The sequence below is a fragment of the Labeo rohita genome, chromosome 18, assembly GCF_022985175.1.
Source record: "Labeo rohita strain BAU-BD-2019 chromosome 18, IGBB_LRoh.1.0, whole genome shotgun sequence".
Classification (NCBI taxonomy): Eukaryota; Metazoa; Chordata; class Actinopteri; order Cypriniformes; family Cyprinidae; genus Labeo; species Labeo rohita.
In genome coordinates, this window is record NC_066886.1 from 28121355 (window position 1) to 28140716 (window position 19362).

A 19362-nucleotide genomic window follows, 5' to 3' on the forward strand; every position below is an offset into this window, starting at 1 on the left:
GTGTCCAGAATGACTAGTTCCCTGGAATAATTATACATTGTCATTCACTGTCGGTGTATCCGATATTACAAAACCGATATTGGATTAGGGAAAAGTAATTATAGGTCACTTAAACCGTTTATCGGCTGATCTCTAGTTAGTATGATGCATTAAAATTTAATGTGTTTTTAAATTCAGATGTGTTTAGAACAACTACTTCCTGGAATAATTATATTTGTCATGCATTGTCAGTGGATCTGATATTACAAAACCGATACTGGATTAAGGAAAAATAAATTATGAGTCACTTAAACCAATTAATTAATGATACATTAAAATTGAATATTTTTAAATTCACATGTGTTCAGAACAACTAGTTCCCTGGAATAATTATACATTGTCATACATTGTCAGTGTATCTGATATTACAAAACCGATATTGGATTAGGTAAAAGTATTTATAGGTCACTTAAGATGTTTATCCTGTTTATTCCTGTTTAGCTGTTTATACATCCAATACTACAAAACCAATACTGGATAAGGAAAAAGTGATTATCGGTCACTCAGATGTGTTTAAAACAACTACTCCCTGGAATAATTATACATTGTCATACATTGTCGGTGGATCAAATATTATAAAACCGATGTTGGAATAAGGAAAGCGATTAATCACTATGATGCATTAAAATTGAATTTGTTTTTAAATTCAGACGTATTCAGAACAATTACCTTCCTGAAATAATTATATATTGTCATACATTGTCTGTGTTTCCGATACTACAAAACCGATATTGGATTAAGCAAAGCGATTAATCACTATGATTCATTAAAATTTAATTTGTTTTTACATTCAGATGTGTTCACAACTAGTTTTCTGGAATAATTATACATTGTCATACATTGTCGGTGTAGCCGATATTACAGAACTGAAACTGGATAAAGGAAAAGTGATTATCGGTCACCGATTACAAGCCGATCTCTAGTTTGTATGATGCATTCAAATTGAATGTGTTTTTAAATTCCGATGTGTTCAGAACAATAGTTCCCTGGAACAATTATACATTGTCAGAAGTCGCAAAAAAAAAAAACTAAATGCTCTACATTACAGTTCCTTTCAAATGACATTATTAATGTTTTGGTTGTCATCTGGAATAGGTTATAAATACCTGCTGTCAATACTATTTTTAGTCTTTTACGGTGAATAGAGCATGTGCAGCAAATGACAAGCACATTTTATCAAATGCTCACCCATGTTTTTTAAACACATTTATTTATAATAATGGCGGATCTGATCACAAAACCGTGATTCATTTAAGGAAAAGCAATTATCATTCATTAAAGAGATTATTGGTCAGGCTCTAGTGTGTGTGATGCATTCAAATTGAATGTGTTTTTAAATTCAAATGTGTTACAAAAAAAAATTAGATTGTAATACAATCTGTATGTGTGTGTTTTAGGTTTTGAGGGAGACCGTTGTCAGTCATTGGTGGACCACTGTGTTTCTGGACCCTGCAGGAACGGAGCCACTTGCTCCAGCAGCCTGGAAGGACCTCACTGCTATTGTACTGAAGGTACTTATTAATAGCCTCCTCTCATGAAATCATGTCTGAAACGATCAAATCTGTTGTGTGCTTGTCTCAGTGTGTATGTTTGGAAGTATATGTGTGTGTTAAGCTTGAATCGTCCTGATTCGAGCTCTATTTCTGTTCCTTCTCCTCTTGCTCTCTCTAAGTGTGTCAGAGAGTTGCTTATTTTAAACTCTCTTCCTTTCTTCCAATTAATCGTGAAACACAGCTCAGCGCCGCCCTCTCTCTCAGGAGGACCGTATCTTCAGCCCTGGCTCTTTCTCTAACCAGGGCACGCTCTCAGTCAGCAGATAGAACAGGGACACAACCACTTCTGCTTCCTGAAGGAGCACTAGAAACAGATAAGAAAGGAAATTTGATAGTCCCTTGAACTTTAGTGCAGAAATGCACTCGTAGGCTGAAATAATAATCTTGCAGCGTGAACAGGCACTGTAAGCCACTGCTGGAAACACAAGGAACACTGAAACAATAAGAAAAGCGGCACCAATAGCACATTTTTAATTAGTGTGCTACAGCTCAGGGTAGAGTTTTTAATATTTCAACAACCACATGAGACAGTTAATAGCTTTTTCTGCATTTCAGGGCCAAAACATCTATTCAAATTTTACACTGACCAAAATTATAAACGCAACACTTTTGTTTTTGCCCCCATTTTTCATTAGCTGAACACAAGTACACAATAGGCCTATTTCTCTCAAATATTGTTCACAAATCTGTCTAAATCTGTGTTAGTGAGCACTTCTCCTTTGCCGAGATAATCCATCCACCTCACAGGTGTGGCATATCAAGATGCTGATTAGACAGCATGATTATTGCACAGATGTGCCTTAGGCTAGCCACAATAAAAGGCCACTCTAAAATGTGCAGTTTTTTCACACAGAACAATGCCACAGATGTTGCAATTTTTGAGGGAGTGTGCAATTGGCATGCTGACTGCAGGAATGCCCACCAGAGCTGTTGCCTGTGAATTGAACGTTCATTTCCCTACCATAAGCCGTCTCCAAAGGCTTTTTAGAGAATTTGGCAGTACATCCAACCGGCCTCACAAGTGCAGACCACGTGTAACCACACCAGCCCAGCCCACACCTCCATATCCAGCATCTTCACCTCCAAGATCGTCTGAGACCAGCCACCGAGACAGCTGCTGCAATAATCGGTTTGCATAACCAAAGAATTTCTGCACAAACTGTCAGAAACCATCTCAGGGAAGCTCATCTGCATGCTCGTCATCCTCATCGGGGTCTCGACCACTTTTCACTGTGGCACTTTGGAGGGCAGAGGTGCGGATGAATCCCAGTTTTCACTGTACAGGGCAGATGGCAGACAGCGTGTATGGCGTTGTGTGGGTGAACGGTTTGCTGATGTCAATGTTGTGGATCGAGTGGCCCATGGTGGCGGTGGGGTTATGGTATGGGCAGGCATATGTTATGGACAACGAACACAGGTGCATTTTATTTATGGCATTTTGAATGCACAGAGATACCGTGACGAGATCCTGAGGCCCATTGTTGTGCCATCCACGACCATCACCTCATGTTGCAGCATGATAATGCACGGCCCCATGTTGCAAGGATCTGTACACAATTCCTGGAAGCTGAAAACATCCCAGTTCTTGCATGGCCAGCATACTCACCGGACATGTCACCCATTGAGCATGTTTAGGATGCTCTGGATCGGTGTATACGACAGCATGTTCCAGTTCCTGCCAGTCTCCAGCAACTTCACACAGCTAGAAGAGGAGTGGACCAACATTCCACAGGCCACAATCAACAACCTGATCAACTCTATGCGAAAGAGATGTGTTGCACTGCGTGAGGCAAATGGTGATCATACCCAATACTGACTGGTTTTCTGACCCCCCTGGACCCCCCCAATACGGTAAAACTGCACATTTTAGAGTGGCCTTTTATTGTGGCCAGCCTAAGGCACACCTGTGTTATAATCAAGCTGTCTAATCAGCATCTTGATATGCCACACCTGTGAGGTGGATGGATTATCTTGGCAAAGGAGAAGTGCTCACTAACACAGATTTAGACAGATTTATGAACAAAATTTGAGAGAAATAGGCCTTTTGTTTACATAGAAAAAGTCTTAAATCTTTGAGTTCAGCTCATGAAAAATGGGGGCAAAAAGTGTTGCGTTTCCCCTCTGCTCTACCTACTGCTAGCTTTCTAATAAATGTGGCATTGTGTAGCACAAATGTGATGCACATGTGAGTAAACACTCCAAACGAGACAGGTGTGAAAGCACTTTAAATCACTTTGAATAAAATCGTCTGCTGAATGCATAAATGAAAATGTATTTTTTCAGTGGAACACAATAGGATGTTTTTTTAAAGCAATTTATTGTACAACCACAGTTGGAAATGTTCACATTTATGAATTGACTTAAATGCACCATAAAAGTAGTCCAGATTACTCATGCACATGCGTCTGCCAAGTCTTCTGAAGCCATACAATGAATTTGTGTGAAAAGTCTAAAATTTAGGTCATTTGCTGCAAATCTTCCCCTTCAATGAAGCTCTCAAATGAAATATGGGACCAGTTGTGTGCTTTTTGATGTCAGTGAGATTTGGTCACAACAATGATGTATTTTGATGAAACTTCCAAATTGACATTGATTTGAGCTTACATGTACATTTGACTGTTAAGTTGTTTTTTTGCTGGAGCTTCACAGTAGTGGTCAATATGACCTCTCATAGTTTTTCCTTTTGTGTTCCACAGCAAATATCAAGATGAGGATGAATAAATAATGACAGCACCTTCATTTTAGGGTGAACTATTCCTCTAATACTGGCAGTGAAGCACATTCATGTTGGCTCAGTCAGGCTATGAGAGTTTCATTAAGATAATGCATGAAAACGCTTCCGTAAGGGAAGCTGTGGGCGGATCATCACACTGAGCTCTATTTCTCTGTGTGTGATTGACATTTATTGGGGGGATCATAGCCACCAAGCTTGTAATCTGCTGTTGCGTGCATGTTACTAAGAGAGGAGACTACAAATGCACCAAAACAAACATACACAGTACACAGCACACACTTGTATACAGAATTCTGGTTGTCCTAACATATAGTCCCTCTTTTTACAGATGTTTTTAACCATTAAAATCCACAATTTTAACCCAATCGAACATCATCACTATTAAAATGCTAAATTCGGGAATTCAATGGTGATCCATCCAGTAGTTTCCAGAGATTTGTGAAACAGGAAATTGTATTGAAGCTGCTCTGGCAGGTGGTCCAACATATTACTCAGACATTTCATGCAGGTTTTTTTCTTTAATTCGTCACTCATCTGTATATGAAGTTGTGTAAGCCAATAGCTCTGCCATTATGACCAAAATCTTTGACTATTTTTCCACATAAACCCACCCTTGCAAGCTCATGTTCGTCCAATTAACAAACACCCTGCATTTTTTCTTTTTAAATAATTTTTCTGCAGACAGATGTATGTCACAATATGGAAGAAAAGATCTGTTGCTACTTCCATTTCATTATGACTTTAAATATTAGCAATGTCTGTCAAATAGATCTTGCTCATGTTCACTGAAAATGTTGTTTCATGTTCTTCATGTCTGTAAATTCCTATAGTGGTTATTGAGGTTGAAGGCTAAATGATTCTGATTAAATGAACTGCATCAGACACACACTGGTCTCTTTATGCAATACTGCACATCTTAGTCTCTTCCTCTTTCTCTTTCTCTCTGTCAGGGTATCAGGGTGCCATGTGCGAGCAGAAGATTGATCCCTGTGCTTCTGGGCCCTGCCACAATAATGCCAGCTGCTCCCCACAGGGTGCTGGTTTGGGTTTCAGCTGCACCTGTCCTGCAGGTTTCACTGGGCCCACCTGCGCCCAGCTAGTGGACTTCTGCGCCCTCAACCCGTGCGCTCACGGCATCTGCCGCAGCGTCGGTACTAGTTATAGGTGCCTGTGTGTACCAGGTGAGGGTCTCGTTTGCTTCCTCCTAACTGTGTCTCTCGCTTACACTCCCTCCAACTCCGTCTGGTTGCCATGGCAACTGCCTCCTGTGTATTGCGTGCTTAGACATCATTGTCTGTGAAGTGTGACTGCACCAGCTGTGCAGCCGGATCAGTCTGTCCACTGATAACACCCCGCTCTGATAAGAGGTGTCCAATGGGACCTAAACCTTCTCCGGTGGGATTGCAAATAATGCTCCATGGGATTGTGCTATGAGAATGAGACTTCTGATGACAAATACCCAGTCTGGTGGGAGCTTTGCACACTCACTAAACACAAAATGATCCTCAGCAAAACAAATGATCAAATCATTTAACGGCAGCATACTGGGCCTGGGATACTAATTAGCAATGTTTGTGAAGTACAGCACAGTTTACTCTGTTTTTTATTTTTTCTACATACAGTGTGGGTGACAATTTTCATTATCAGCATAATATGCATGTACTGTACAAACGCAGCCCAAACCACATACACTATGTTTGCTCAGCTAGCACATGCAGCTTGAATTTTTTTGCACTAATTATTTTGTGTGAACTGTTGTTTTCCAGTTAAAAAGGAAACGAAGGAGACAGAATAACAAAAAATGCATGTCTTGACAAGCAATTATTCAAATGTGTTAAAGGTGACATCAGATGCCTGTTTTTCACAAGTTGGTATGATTCTTTAGGATCTTCATGAAATGCCTGCTAAATAATTAAAGGGGTCATCGGATGCAAAACTCACTTTTACATGTTGTATGAACATAAATGTGTGTTGGCAGTGTGTGTACACAGCCACCCTATAATGATAAAAATCCACCCAGTGGTATTTTTTTAATCTTTATAAGTAATATCCCCTTTTTCAAATCAAGCCATTCTCGGCTTCTTGTCAGTGTGACATCATACTGACCAAGGCTGCTCCCACGATCACACGAACGTCTTACCTTAGACCTGCCCTGAGTGAGCTGTGAACAGTCCAACCGCCATTGTGTCGACTCCGGTAAAGGGGAAGACAAGAATGTCTCCGATTGAGCAATTGAAGTGTTTTGTTACTTTAATTTTAGAAGAAAATGCCACAGTCAATCTACATGCATCTATGCTTGCGCGAATCATTCGTGATCCAGCTTCACCTAAAGCAGAAGTGAGTATAAGGGTTTTTAATGCATCTTTGCTAATCGCCTTTCTAAATAAAGTGCTAGTTTACAAGTTTCACAGTTAAATGAGGCTAAAGTAACCAGACCGGCTTGTCATCCCACAAAAGAGAGGGGCGGGGTGAGCAGAGCTCATTAGCAATTAAAGAGCAACAGAACATCTCACTCTAAAAAGGGCTAATTTTGACAAGGTAAAAAGGACTAAGAAATTTTTACCAAAGTATGTTATAGACTTCTCATTAAGACCCTAAAGAATCATATCAACTTGTGAAAAATAGCCGTCCAATGACCCCTTTAAAAAAATCTCAATAATTGCGTAAAACAACGGCCTTTTTACCTTGTTAAAAACAGCTCTGTCTGCCATGAAGAAAATGGCAGACAGTGTACAACTGACTGAGCTGACTGAGGACGCAAATATACTTTTAAGTGACAGTCTGCAGTTGTGGGCGGGGCCTGAGCAGTGTGATGTCACACTTCTCAGAAAATCAAAATGGCTTGATAATTGAGATTGTTTAGGTTTTGGGGAGATTAAAGAAATAGGAGTAAATTAATTTTCATTATTGTAGGGTGGTTGTGTCCACACAATGCTAACACACATTATATGCAAACAACCATGTAAAGTTTACATCCAATGTCTACCTGTAACTTTAGTTTAAACAAGTACAAAGACATTTTTTCATATATAACTTCTGGAGAGAAATAGCACAGACACTGGACAAGGATGATACTTTCTAGTGTACATATGTTGAGCGTTTGTGTTCCCGCCAACTATCAAATGGAGTTATCATAATATGCATATACTGCACACACTCTGTACGCAGCTTGCACATGAATATTTATTTTATTTTTATTTTTTTAGTTTGTCCACAAGGTGGCCACACTGGGGCCGTTGTTTTAGACATTTTATTCATGATAAAGTCTGGACAGAAACAGTACGTGTTGACCACCTTTATTTGCGCACGCCAACATTGGCTGTACACATATGCCAAGCATTCGTGCACTGTTCATAAACTGAAATGGGGCATAACTTCGTACATGCATTGTTTTTTTTTTTTTTTCTAAAATTCGTTGTTCCACAAGGTGGCAACAGTGGCTTGGCCCATTGTTTCACAGTCAAAAAATTCAACTCAGCTGTATGCGAGATTTGGAAATTTCGGAAAATGTTGATGAGCTCTTGTATGAGATACCCCCAACTCTAAAACCCAATAAGTATACTTTTTTTGTATCATTTGATAACATGCGCAAACACAAGCAGTTGACACATGCACTCTATAAAGTTTCATTTTTGCCCAGTGTTTGCGCTATTTCTTTCAAGAAGTTATGGCCTCTTCTAAACTGAAGTTGCTCATAACCCTCTCATAACTCTCTCACACAAGCACTTGTCAATGCGGCCAATGCCCGTTCACATGGATCCACAAAAATGACTAAGAACACTGTGTGCCTGGGCACATACCTATAGACTGAATACATAATACACATGCACATGATGTAACTGTTTTCGCATATTGATGTTTTATTAGTTGACATGGAGACATGGAAATACTTGCCCTTCGGAACTCATTTTCAAAGTTTGTGTTTTCAGGTGCCCAAAAAGCTGTTTTTGTAAAAGTGAATGGCCAAAACACATAAAAGTTTAAACGCCCCCTAATTTAAAAGACTATAAAAACATTTTCATCATTAATGATAACTTCTGGAGAGAAATGTGTTTGTGCGCATAATGTCAAATCTTTTTATTATTTTTTTTTTTTTTTTTTTTTTTTTTGCTCATACTAATGGTTAGCGATTTAATCACATCCCTTACTGCAAGTTTTAACCTTCAACTTTGTGCTGTTCGTATTCCAAGCAATTAGACTTGCAGTGCTAAATTTTAAAAAAGCAAATGCTATAATTTTACATTGACAAAGGGATAGGAGTCATTTATAGAGACTGGAAAATCATTGATACTTGTTGATGGTATCTTTTTAGGCAGAGTTAACCTTACAGTAGCACTCAACACTGACTACTGTCAGACTTTATCGCTTGAATTAAGATTATAAGTAAGGGATAATATACATCTTTATTTTGCAATAACAACTGGCTGGATGTACATTATCCCACTTATTACACAGCTGCTTGCCACTTTAGACACAAAACACTGATCTGAGTTAAAATATTTGAACACAAAGCTTCCATAAAGAAATCAGTTGCTAGCAAGTGGCAAATTGACAGAATTAAGAAATTGTACACATAATATTGAATTGAGATTTAATACTTCATTAGCTAACCAAACGCAAAGCTTCCACCAAGAAAAACTTAGGTTGCCCAGATGAGTCTGAGTTATTAGCTTTTACCAGTTGTTGTCAGGGAATAACATGGAATGTCAACCTTGGAATGTCATGACAGATCAATCAGAATCAAGCATTCCACAGAGCCGTGTAATAATTTAATTTAAAGCACAGCCACACAAATTCAGACTTAACACCTCTTATTTACTTTGAGATCATTCTGAGGTTAAATACAGATTTGAAATCATAACAAGAAATAGTTTAATAGCTGTGATACTGGTTTTGAAATCAAACGTTTGCATAGTTATGACAGGAAACACTGGCATCTAACAATGCCTTGGAAAAAACAATTAATCTTAAAAAATAAAGTATATGCATAAACCCCAAATAAAACAGTTAAGAGTAAGCATGTGTCCTATTCTGTGTCCTAAACTCCTGAAACATTGGTGTCTCATTTTAGAGCAGTCAATGCAATTTTGGAAAAGTCAATTAAATCTGTATGTGGGTGTGTGTGAAAAAAATTCAGATGTAACCCCCTTTGTAATCATTAACATTTTCAAAAGTAACTGTAATTTAATTACACATTTTTTCGCAGTAACTGTAACTAATTACAGTTACATTTATTTTGTAATTAAATTCCGTAATTCCATTACATGTAACTAGTTACTCCCCAACACTGCGCAATATGGAAACACACCAGTTTATTTTCTCAGTCATCAGTGTCATTAGGTTGCTCCTGGCCACCTCTCCCAATAAATCCCAACTAAACACTGCTCTCTAGTGGACAAAATGCAGGAATATTTAAGGTCAAATACAGTTTAAGCTCTGTTGACCACGTCTGTGGCATGCTGTTGATTGCCACAAACAATAATAGTGTGTTTTTCTCTTTATTCTCTTAGGTTATCACGGTCTGTACTGTGAGGAGGAGTATAATGAATGCTTGTCAGCTCCCTGTCAGAATTACGCCACATGCAGAGACTTGATCAACGCCTATGAGTGCATCTGCGCTCCACAGTTCACAGGTGCGTTTGATGCACGTGGAGTAAACAATGTCAGTTAAGCAACATGGGATTAATGTTATGTGGGTTATTTCAGGTAAGCACTGTGAGATATATAAGGACCCCTGTCTGAAGCTCAGGTGCCAGAATGGAGGACACTGTGAGAGTGGAGGGAGAAACGCATCCTGTGTGTGTCCACAAGGATATATGGGTGAATATTACTGTTTGTTTATGTTTGTATGATCATGTGACATTGGCTGATTTCCAAATAACATTTTACAATATTAATACTTCATACATAGGGATTTTCAGTCTTTTAGAAGCCACGGATCCCAAGACATGATCATCCTTGTGCAAGGGATAAGGATTTTAAAAGGCAGCTATATATTTTCATGTATTAAGTCCCAATTTATACTGTGAAAAAGTATTATTTCAAGTCAAGTATTATTTGGTAAATATTTAGTTTCTAAAAATTAGGTAAAAAAAAAAAAAAAAAAAACATTAAGGCATAGTACTGTACTGTTAGATGTATTTATTTATAGAATTTTTATTTCTTCTAAACATTTATTGTAATAAGCTTTTCATTTTTAGATTTTTTCCTCTTTTTCTTATAGTGCTATACTGTAAAAAGTAGTATTTATTAGTTTAATTTATTTACATAATTTTTATTTATTTTAAAAATATGTATTTTTTTTTCTTTTTGCTTATAGTGCTATAAGATGTAGTATTTATTTGTTTAATTAATTTATTTGCATCATTTTTAATTTTGTGTAAACTTATTTAGATTTTTTTTTCTTTTTTGCTTATAGTGCTATACTGTTAGATGTAGTATTTATTTGTTTAATTAATTTATTTGCATCATTTTTATTTATTTTAATACATATTTATTGTAATAAGCTTTTCATTTTGTGTAATCTTATTTTGATTTTTTCCCTTTTTTGCCTGTAGTTAGATGTAGTATTTATTTGTTTAATTAATTTATTTACATGTTTTTCACCCAACTTGGATAAAACATGCAAAATATATTTCATATTTTATGTTCAACATAACTTGATCTTATAATGTTTTACATGAACACTGCACCATATGCAGTAACCAGCAGACTATTTTAAGTATCTATACCAGGGGTAACCAAACTCGGTCTTAGAGGGCCGGTGTCCTGCAGAGTTTAGGTCCAACTTGCCACAACACACCTGCTTGATTACTCTGCAGGACACCGAGTTTGGGCACTCGGGACCGAGTTTGGGCACCCCTGATCTATACTGTCTATTCCAAACATAGTCATTGTGTATTTTGAGGGGAATGGTGATGGTAGGTCTGTATTCTATATTTTTTGTCTTTTTATAGGTGAGAACTGTGAGGTTGACGTCAATGAGTGTGAAAGTAACCCCTGTCACCATGGCGGCACCTGCATCGACCAATCAAACGGCTACACCTGTCACTGCCCTCCCGGCTGGGTCGGTGGAAGCTGTGAGATCCGTGAGTTTACTCTGGTCTTCTGACCTACACCCAGTACACAGTTATTCCAAAGAGGAGAAGAGAAATGCACCAGGAATGATTTATTTATACTTTAAAAAAAAATAAAAAAACGCACAAATATGATTTGTTCATGGGGCAGCGACTTAAAGGGACGTGGTGTTCTTGTTCCGCTTGTGGCAGTTCAGTCATTTTTCCGTGACAACTTGGACCTCAAGGACAGCGTTATGTATGCACAGGGGTAGAAAGCAATTCCCCTGAGGAGTGACGTGCTCCTGCTTTTTATGGCAGCCGTGACTCTGCACCATTAGCTTCCTGTGAAACTCATCACGCTCCGCCAGCTCACATCATTATGGCACCAGGGAGAGACAGGACAACTGTGACGTGCAAAGAGGCGGAGCCTTGTGACTCTGAAATTACTCACCATTCAGAGATTCTCAGGAAACCCCACCGTTTTTATGTCCGTATGTCCTTGATAGCTGATGCTTGGCCTGTGCCTGTTATTGAAGCATTTCATCAGCTAGACTGCTGGTGTAAACATAAGGAACTACATTTTTCACCCAAAACCCCCTAGCAACTTTATAACACAAGTCTTTAGCAGCCACATGGCGTAGTGGCGAGTTTTTCTTTTGATAACACCCAATCACATTTTCTTTTCTCTGTTCATTTTCTCTCTCAGATCTGCAGTGGAAGATGGCTCAGCCGGTCGACTCGCTGACAAACATGCCACGTCACTCTCTGTACATAATCATTGGAGCTCTGTGTGTGGCTTTCGTCTTGATGCTCATCATCCTCATCGTTGGCATCTGTCGCATTAGCCGTATCGAGTACCAGGGGTCGTCCCGTCATGCCTACCAGGAGTTTTACAACTGCCGCAGTATTGACAGTGATTTCAGCAATGCTATCGCTTCCATTCGCCATGCAAGGTGATCTATTGTTTTTATATACCTGTGAAACATTGTTAAATACAAAAGATGATATTTTGCCTCATGTTTTGAATGTTCGTGCGGCTTTTTCCAATAATGAGAAAATGAATAAACGATTAAACGATTAAAGGAGAAGTTCACTTCCAGAACAAAGATTTACAGATAATGTACTCACCCACTTGTCATCCAAGATGTTCATGTCTTTTTTTCCTCAGTCGTAAAGAAATTATGTTTTTTGAGTAAAACATTTCAGCATTTTTCTCCATATAATGGACTGATATTGTGGGCCGAGTTTGAACTTGCAAAATGCAGTTTAAATGCGGCTTCAGACGTTCCCAAATGTGGATGTAAATGATCCCAGCTGAGGAAGAAGGGTCTTATCTAGCGAAACGATCGGTTATTTTCATAAAAATAATATAATTGAAATACTTTTTAATCTCAAACGCTCGTCTTGCCTTGCTCTCCCTGGCTCAAGACAGTTAGGGTATGTCGAAAAACTCCAATCGTATTTTCTCCCTTAACTTCAAAAATGATTTCAAAATCATCCTACATCACTGCAGAAGTTCCGACCCAGTCTTTGCAAAGTGAGCATGCAAAGAAGATCAAACATCCTTAACAAAAAAGGTAAAACAGTGATATAGGACAATTTTGAAGTTGAGGGAGAACATGAGATGGGAGTTTTTCAACATACCCTAACTGACAAGAAAAACTGAGTTCAGGGAGAGTAAGACAAGACAAGCATTTGAGATTAAAACGTGTATAAATTGTATTATTTTTATGAAAATAACCGATTGTTTCGGTAGATAAGACCCTTCTTCCTCAGCTGGGATCGTTTACAATCTCATTTGGGATCGTTTGAAGTAGGGTTGTGCTGATAGACGATATTATCGTGTATCGACAATTGTCAGAGGTATCGCCTGTTGCTGATGCCTTTGATGATAGCAAGACGAAATAAGATTATTATTATTATTATCCATCACAAATAGACTAGGCGTCTAACTTTAGCAATGCAGTGCAGAGAGACGCTTCTGGGATGCTTCAGAAACTTGCCACTGGTATAAACACAAATGTATAGTGTATGGTGACCCATACTCAGAATTTGTGCTCTGCATTTAAGCAGTGAGTAGTGAACAAACACACACACACACCATGAACACACGGAGAGCAGTTGGGGGTTCGGTGCCTTGCTCAAGGGACTCACCTCAGTCGTGGTATAGAAGGTGGAGAGAGCGCTGGTTATTCACTCCCCCCACCTTCAATCCTTGCCGGACCTGGGACTCAAACCTGCAACTTTCGGTTACAAGCCCGACTCCCTAACCATTTAACAATTGTATTCACTTAGGGTACTAATAAAGTGCATAAACTCACGCTAGGCTAGTCAGTGATGATGTTCTTTGATAACGTAAATGTTCTTTGCTCATTTTCTCTAGCTGCTTTTTGAATAACTCAGGAAATGTAAGCATTAGTAACTTACAATGTTTCTATTAAATTGTTATCATGTTAAACACAAATTCAGTCATGATGAAAACATTAGGCTGCTCTTAGCCTAATGCTGGTGTTGGTTTATTTGCTGGTAAATAATTAAATAAATTAGCACGATAGTATCATGTATCGGCAATCTCACAGGCTGACGATAGGATGATATGAAAATTGAGCATATCGCCCAACACTAGTTTGAAGCTGCATTTAAACTGCATTTTGGAAGTTCAAACTCAGGGCACCATATCAGTCCATTATATGGAGAGAAATCCTGAAATGTTTTCCTCAAAAAACAATTTCTTTACGGCTAAAGAAAGAAAGACATGAACATCTTGGATAACAAAGGGGTGAGTACATTATCTGTAAATTGTTGTTCTGGAAATGGAGTTCTCCTTTAATTGACTAATTGTCGATTATTTCACCGATTAATCAGTAGGTTTTAATAGATTATTCCGTGTTTGCAGTTCATTTAGATAGTGACTTATACAAATGAGGAAAATTTTACTTTTTTCTTTTTTTTTTAATCAAATGTAAATTTATGTTCCAGTCACATTTTATTAATTAAATGTACACATCAGAAGTGTAAGTATGAATCTGATCAAGTTAGTGTTTTTAAACATTTTATATTTATTCAAAAATTATAACTCAAGGCAGTAACAATTTAAACAATGTATTTTATTGGTGAGCTTATGTTCAGCTATTCTTATAGCTATTTTTTTTTTTAATTTTCTGGATTATCAAAAACTAAATATTGGTCACAGATGCAGAGAATTACTTTTAATTTCGCCAAGATAATTACTGACTAAAAAGTCCCACAGATTATGTTTTCAGGCCATTTTAAGATTGGTTACATTTAAGTGTGTTCACCATTAGCAGCTATTACAGCTCTGCATAATCTGGGCCTAAATTCATTGTATTCTAAACTTAATTGGCAATCAGTTGTTGAAGCTATTAAGGTGTTCTGACCCAAAAATATTTTAAAAACCTGGGCCAAGTTTAAACCAGTAACCAGGCATCACAGCTGGCAAAGGGGCATGTCTGACTTTGACATGTATATATTGCCATTATTATGTAATCAAAATGAAAATTATTATTGCTGGTCTTCAATAATAATGTCAAGTTACCTTCATGTATTTTCACCAGAAGTTAATAAGGATTTATGCTGATATAATCCAAAACCACATTTTACCAGGGGTGTTTCCAAACTTTTAGAGGGCAGTGTATACATATGCATAAAGAGCTGCTTTATAGCAGCAAATATAGTTATAAATTTAAATGAAAGCAACACTTTGACTTGTTTGCACATCTCATAAGCCTTCCTTTTTCTTTCGGACTGAAGCTGGGAGGGCTGAATTACAGTCTTATGCTACAGCGCCACAGTGGTCAAACGACATCATTGCAGGCCATTAGTCATTTGAGATCAAGTGACTATTCAACAAACAAAAATATTTGTTGACAGTTTTTTATTGACGACGTTGTCGATAATCATTTCAGCCCTATTCCTTTATGTGTGTTTCAGGTTTGGGAAGAAATCCAGACCAGCAATGTATGATGCGACTCCCATCAGTTATGAAGATTACAGCCCTGATGACAAGCCTCTAGTCGCACTTATTAAAACTAAAGATTTGTGAGGCAATACATCTGTACACAAACACACACACACTCACGCACCGCGTACACACAGCCACTGTTCCAGCCTTTAAAATGAGCCACTCAGTTCAGTATTTATTTCCAGAGAAGAGTTTAAAATGTAAATCAAACCTTATAAAAACTTTCGAAATTGATATATTTTATCATTGTATGTCATGAAGCTTTTAATTCATATCAGGCACTAGGAATGTTGCACAGAATTAGTTAATGGAATAGTGTCAAACAAATGTGCTTCGTTTGCAGACGCAAATGTTTCGTGGAATGTGAGTAGACGAATAACAAGCTACATTGCAAAATGTGTGTGAGGGGGGATTTTAACTGAACCCTATCCACCCTCTAGACTCTGATTACAGATATGATAGCAGCAATCCAAGCAAAAGCTGTAGAATTAGGAGTAATAGAGCTCATAGTACAGTTACAACTGTAACTTTATACAGAAGAATTAAAAGATAAGACGATGTAGGTTGCCTTACTGGTGCATGGATACGATCAGTGGTTCGGCATTACTCTGTAATCTTATGTACATTGTTGTTTGCTGTTTATTTCTTCTTGTTCATTGTGGTCTCTTTTGTGTCATAAACTTGGTGTTAGCAAAGTCTTACGATACCACTGTCCATGTCAAGGCAGCACAACAAAGTGCGTTTAAAAGTAATATTTGGTGGTGTCATTTCACTAAGTAATAAACTAGGCCTCCTGATCTATATTTCATAGTGTTTTATGAAACGTAACTTGAAAAGGCTTCTCTGTTCCAGTACACCTGCAAAGCTCCTTAAGGTGCGGTCACATTTGGCAAAAATTAGCAAATCCAGTTAATTTAAAAGGAATCTGTGCAATTGGCAAGATTTCACTTTTAAGTTAGTAATGCGTATTTACAGCTTTTGAATGTGTTTCATACGTTGCTCAGCTATTGATCATGGAAATGTCTTTTTTGCCTGCAAATTCTTGTAGAAATTTTTCTAATGTGACTGCAAATTACCATAGAGAGTTAAAGAAAGAAAACTCAGAGCAACCTTAAAAGAAACAGAAAATACATGAGACGTAAAACGCTAATAACTATCAAGAATTTGCTTTAATAAACTGCCAGAACACTATTAAAGGTGTTTATATCCAGAGCGAAATTGAAGTAAAGGGAAAAAATAAAAGTATGCCAATGGGTTTTGACCATTACCCGATAAAAGAATGCAGTTTATGGCGTTTACATGGTGTCACGTTGTCAGGGTGTTGAAGGAGAAGTTCACTTCCAAAACAAAGATTTACAGATAATGTACTCCCCCCCTTGTCATCCGACATGTTTGTCTTTCTTATTTAAGTCGTAAAGGAATTGTTTTTTGAGGAAAACACTTCTGTATTTTTCTCCATATGATAGACTGATATGGTGCCCCGATTCTGAACTTCCAAAATGCAGTTTAAATGCAGCTTCAAATGATCCCAAATGCGGTTGTAAATGATCCCAGTCAGGGAAGAAGGGTCTTATCTAGCAAAACGATTGGTTATTTTCATTAAAAAAATACAATTTAAATACTTTTTAATCTCAAATGCTCACCTTGCTCTGCCGTACTCTGTGTATTCTGGCTCAAGACAGTTAGGGTATGTCCACAAACTCCAATCATATTTTCTCCCTCAACTTCAAAAACCATTTCAAAATCATCCTACATCGCTTCAGAAGTACTGACACGGTCTTTGCAAAGTGAACATGCAAAGAAGAGCAAACACCCTTAACAAAAAAAGCAATATAGGTAAAACAGCAATATAGGATGATTTTGAAGTTGAGGGAGAACATGAGATGGGAGTTTTTCGACATACCCTAACTGTCATGAACCGGAAAAAACAGAGTTCAGACAGAGTTAGACAAGATGAGCATTTGACATTAAAAATATATATATAAATTGTATTATTTTAATGAAAATAACCAATCATTTCTCTAGATAAGACCCTTCTTTCTCGGCTGGGATCATTTACAACCACATTTAAACTGCATTTTGGAAGTTCAAAATCGGGGCACCATATCAGTCCATTATATGAAGAAAAATGGTGAAATGTTTTCCTCAAAAAACAATTTCTTTAAGAAAGACATGAACATCTTGGATGACAATGGGGTGAGTACATTATATGTGAATCTTTGTTTTGGAAGTGGACTTCTCCTTTAAGCACAAATGGTGTAATATTGTAAATTTAAACTGAATGTGTGAGAAGGAAAATTCAAGAACTAAAAATGCTGCCTGCGTAATGGAAGTTGCAGGGAAAAATAATGTGGAGAAGTAGGAAAATTTGAAACTTTTAATCCACACAAAATGTTTACTGGCATCGAAACGAACTTAAAAATAGCCTCCAAGAATAAGATTACGTTCTTCATTAGTATCTACTGAGACATTAGTGAGCTCATGGTCAGAGTATTGGAACAAGTGAAGTGTCTCTGCCAGGTCCTGGAGTCTGGTTAAAACCGGTGTATTTCTGCCATGCGCTTCTGGTGTTCCTGCATCGGGTTCCAGCTCTCTCTTTTGCTCTCTTTCTCTTCATTTGCATCTGGCTGGAGCGGTACTCATAGGATGTTTTCATTCTTTCCATTACCCATCTCGCTTTCTCTTATCTTCCATATCTGCTCCTACTTATACTCATTGTACTCCTATGGTTATCCTCTTGCTTAGTATAGACAGGTGGAAGTTGCCCTCTGTAGCTGTTCTGAGACCAGTTTTGATGCCTTTCAAAGACTGAATTAAAGGAATAGTTTGCCTAAAAATGAATGTACCTCATGTTGTTCCAAAACCACATTTAATTTCTGTGGAACACAAAAGGAGATAATTTGTAGAATGTGTAAGCTGCTCTTTTCCATGCAATGAAAGTACTGGAAAAAAGCACCGTGAGTCCATATGACACACGCACTATATTCAAGGTGTTCTGAAACTGTATGATGAGCAGACCGAAATGTTCACCAAAAATCTTTCAAATTTCATTTATGTTTGCGCCTCAGAAAGCATTGTACCATGTTTGGTCTGAATGGTATGATATAAAATTGGTTCAGATTTCTTAAGGCTGATCTCACTGTTTGAATATTTTGAAGTGAACAAAAGGGTGAATGAGATTTTGGAGCTATTTGAGAGACTTTTTGGCAGTTTTACTGAGTTTTGTCTATTTTGGAGCTTGACCAAGGTAGATCACGGCTCGGACGTTTTACAGATATCCAGTTTTAGTTTTCTACAGAACAAATGAACAACATGAGGGCGAGTAAAGATTTAAACTTTATTTTTAGGTGAATGAACACTTTAAGGCTGCGGGTGATATAATCTGGTCTAGGATCAGTACTAAAGGGAAGCTTCAAACCCAAGCACTGTTTTTGTTAGATAACGATAACACCCATTTGGTTATATATGTGGAATGATGTATTAATAAAAGTTAAAGTGAAAGCCTAAAGCCTGTTTTAATGCTTACGTGTTTAACGGTATAAATGATACAAGGTACACTAACCTTACAAATACAAACCCTGATGGATGTTACCAGTAAGGAAATCTAAGTTGCTTAAGTGATTAGTGAATGTTAAACATATTTAATTTTAGATAAGGGAGCACAACATGTAACTTCATATCACAAGGAACAAGACGTTTTGGAAGATGGCGCGTGCATCAGACTTGTTTTCTTTAAACCAAAGAACAGATGGTAAGTCTCATACAGACACAAACACACTTTATCTCTCCAAACAGTCCGAACTCATATCCACTTTCTCTGTAGTGCACAAAGCAAACTTGACATTCGTAAAAGCATTCAATGTTGCAATCGTGTCTCATGTCTCAAAATGAGAAACGCACACACGGTAAGAGGCCGTGCAGACGGTAAGAGAGAGAGGATGTGTTTTCCACAGTCGGAATGTCTTTGACTGTCTGCGCATGGAATGTCCCCCAGCT

At 37.7% G+C, this 19362-nt stretch overlaps 1 protein-coding gene across 1 annotated transcript in view; it reads left to right on the top strand.

Moving 5' to 3' along the window:
* The window catches only part of dner (delta/notch-like EGF repeat containing), a 41529-nt gene extending 22655 nt beyond the window's left edge, over nt 1–18874 (top strand). The window contains exons 7-13 of the mRNA XM_051134604.1: nt 1437–1550; nt 5277–5507; nt 9837–9959; nt 10033–10146; nt 11283–11414; nt 12091–12337; nt 15336–18874. Of these exons, the coding sequence (XP_050990561.1) occupies nt 1437–1550; nt 5277–5507; nt 9837–9959; nt 10033–10146; nt 11283–11414; nt 12091–12337; nt 15336–15447 (1073 nt within the window). The 3' untranslated portion in view covers nt 15448–18874. The remainder of the gene's footprint in view (nt 1–1436; nt 1551–5276; nt 5508–9836; nt 9960–10032; nt 10147–11282; nt 11415–12090; nt 12338–15335) is intronic.
* Nucleotides 18875–19362: the final 488 nt, after the last annotated feature.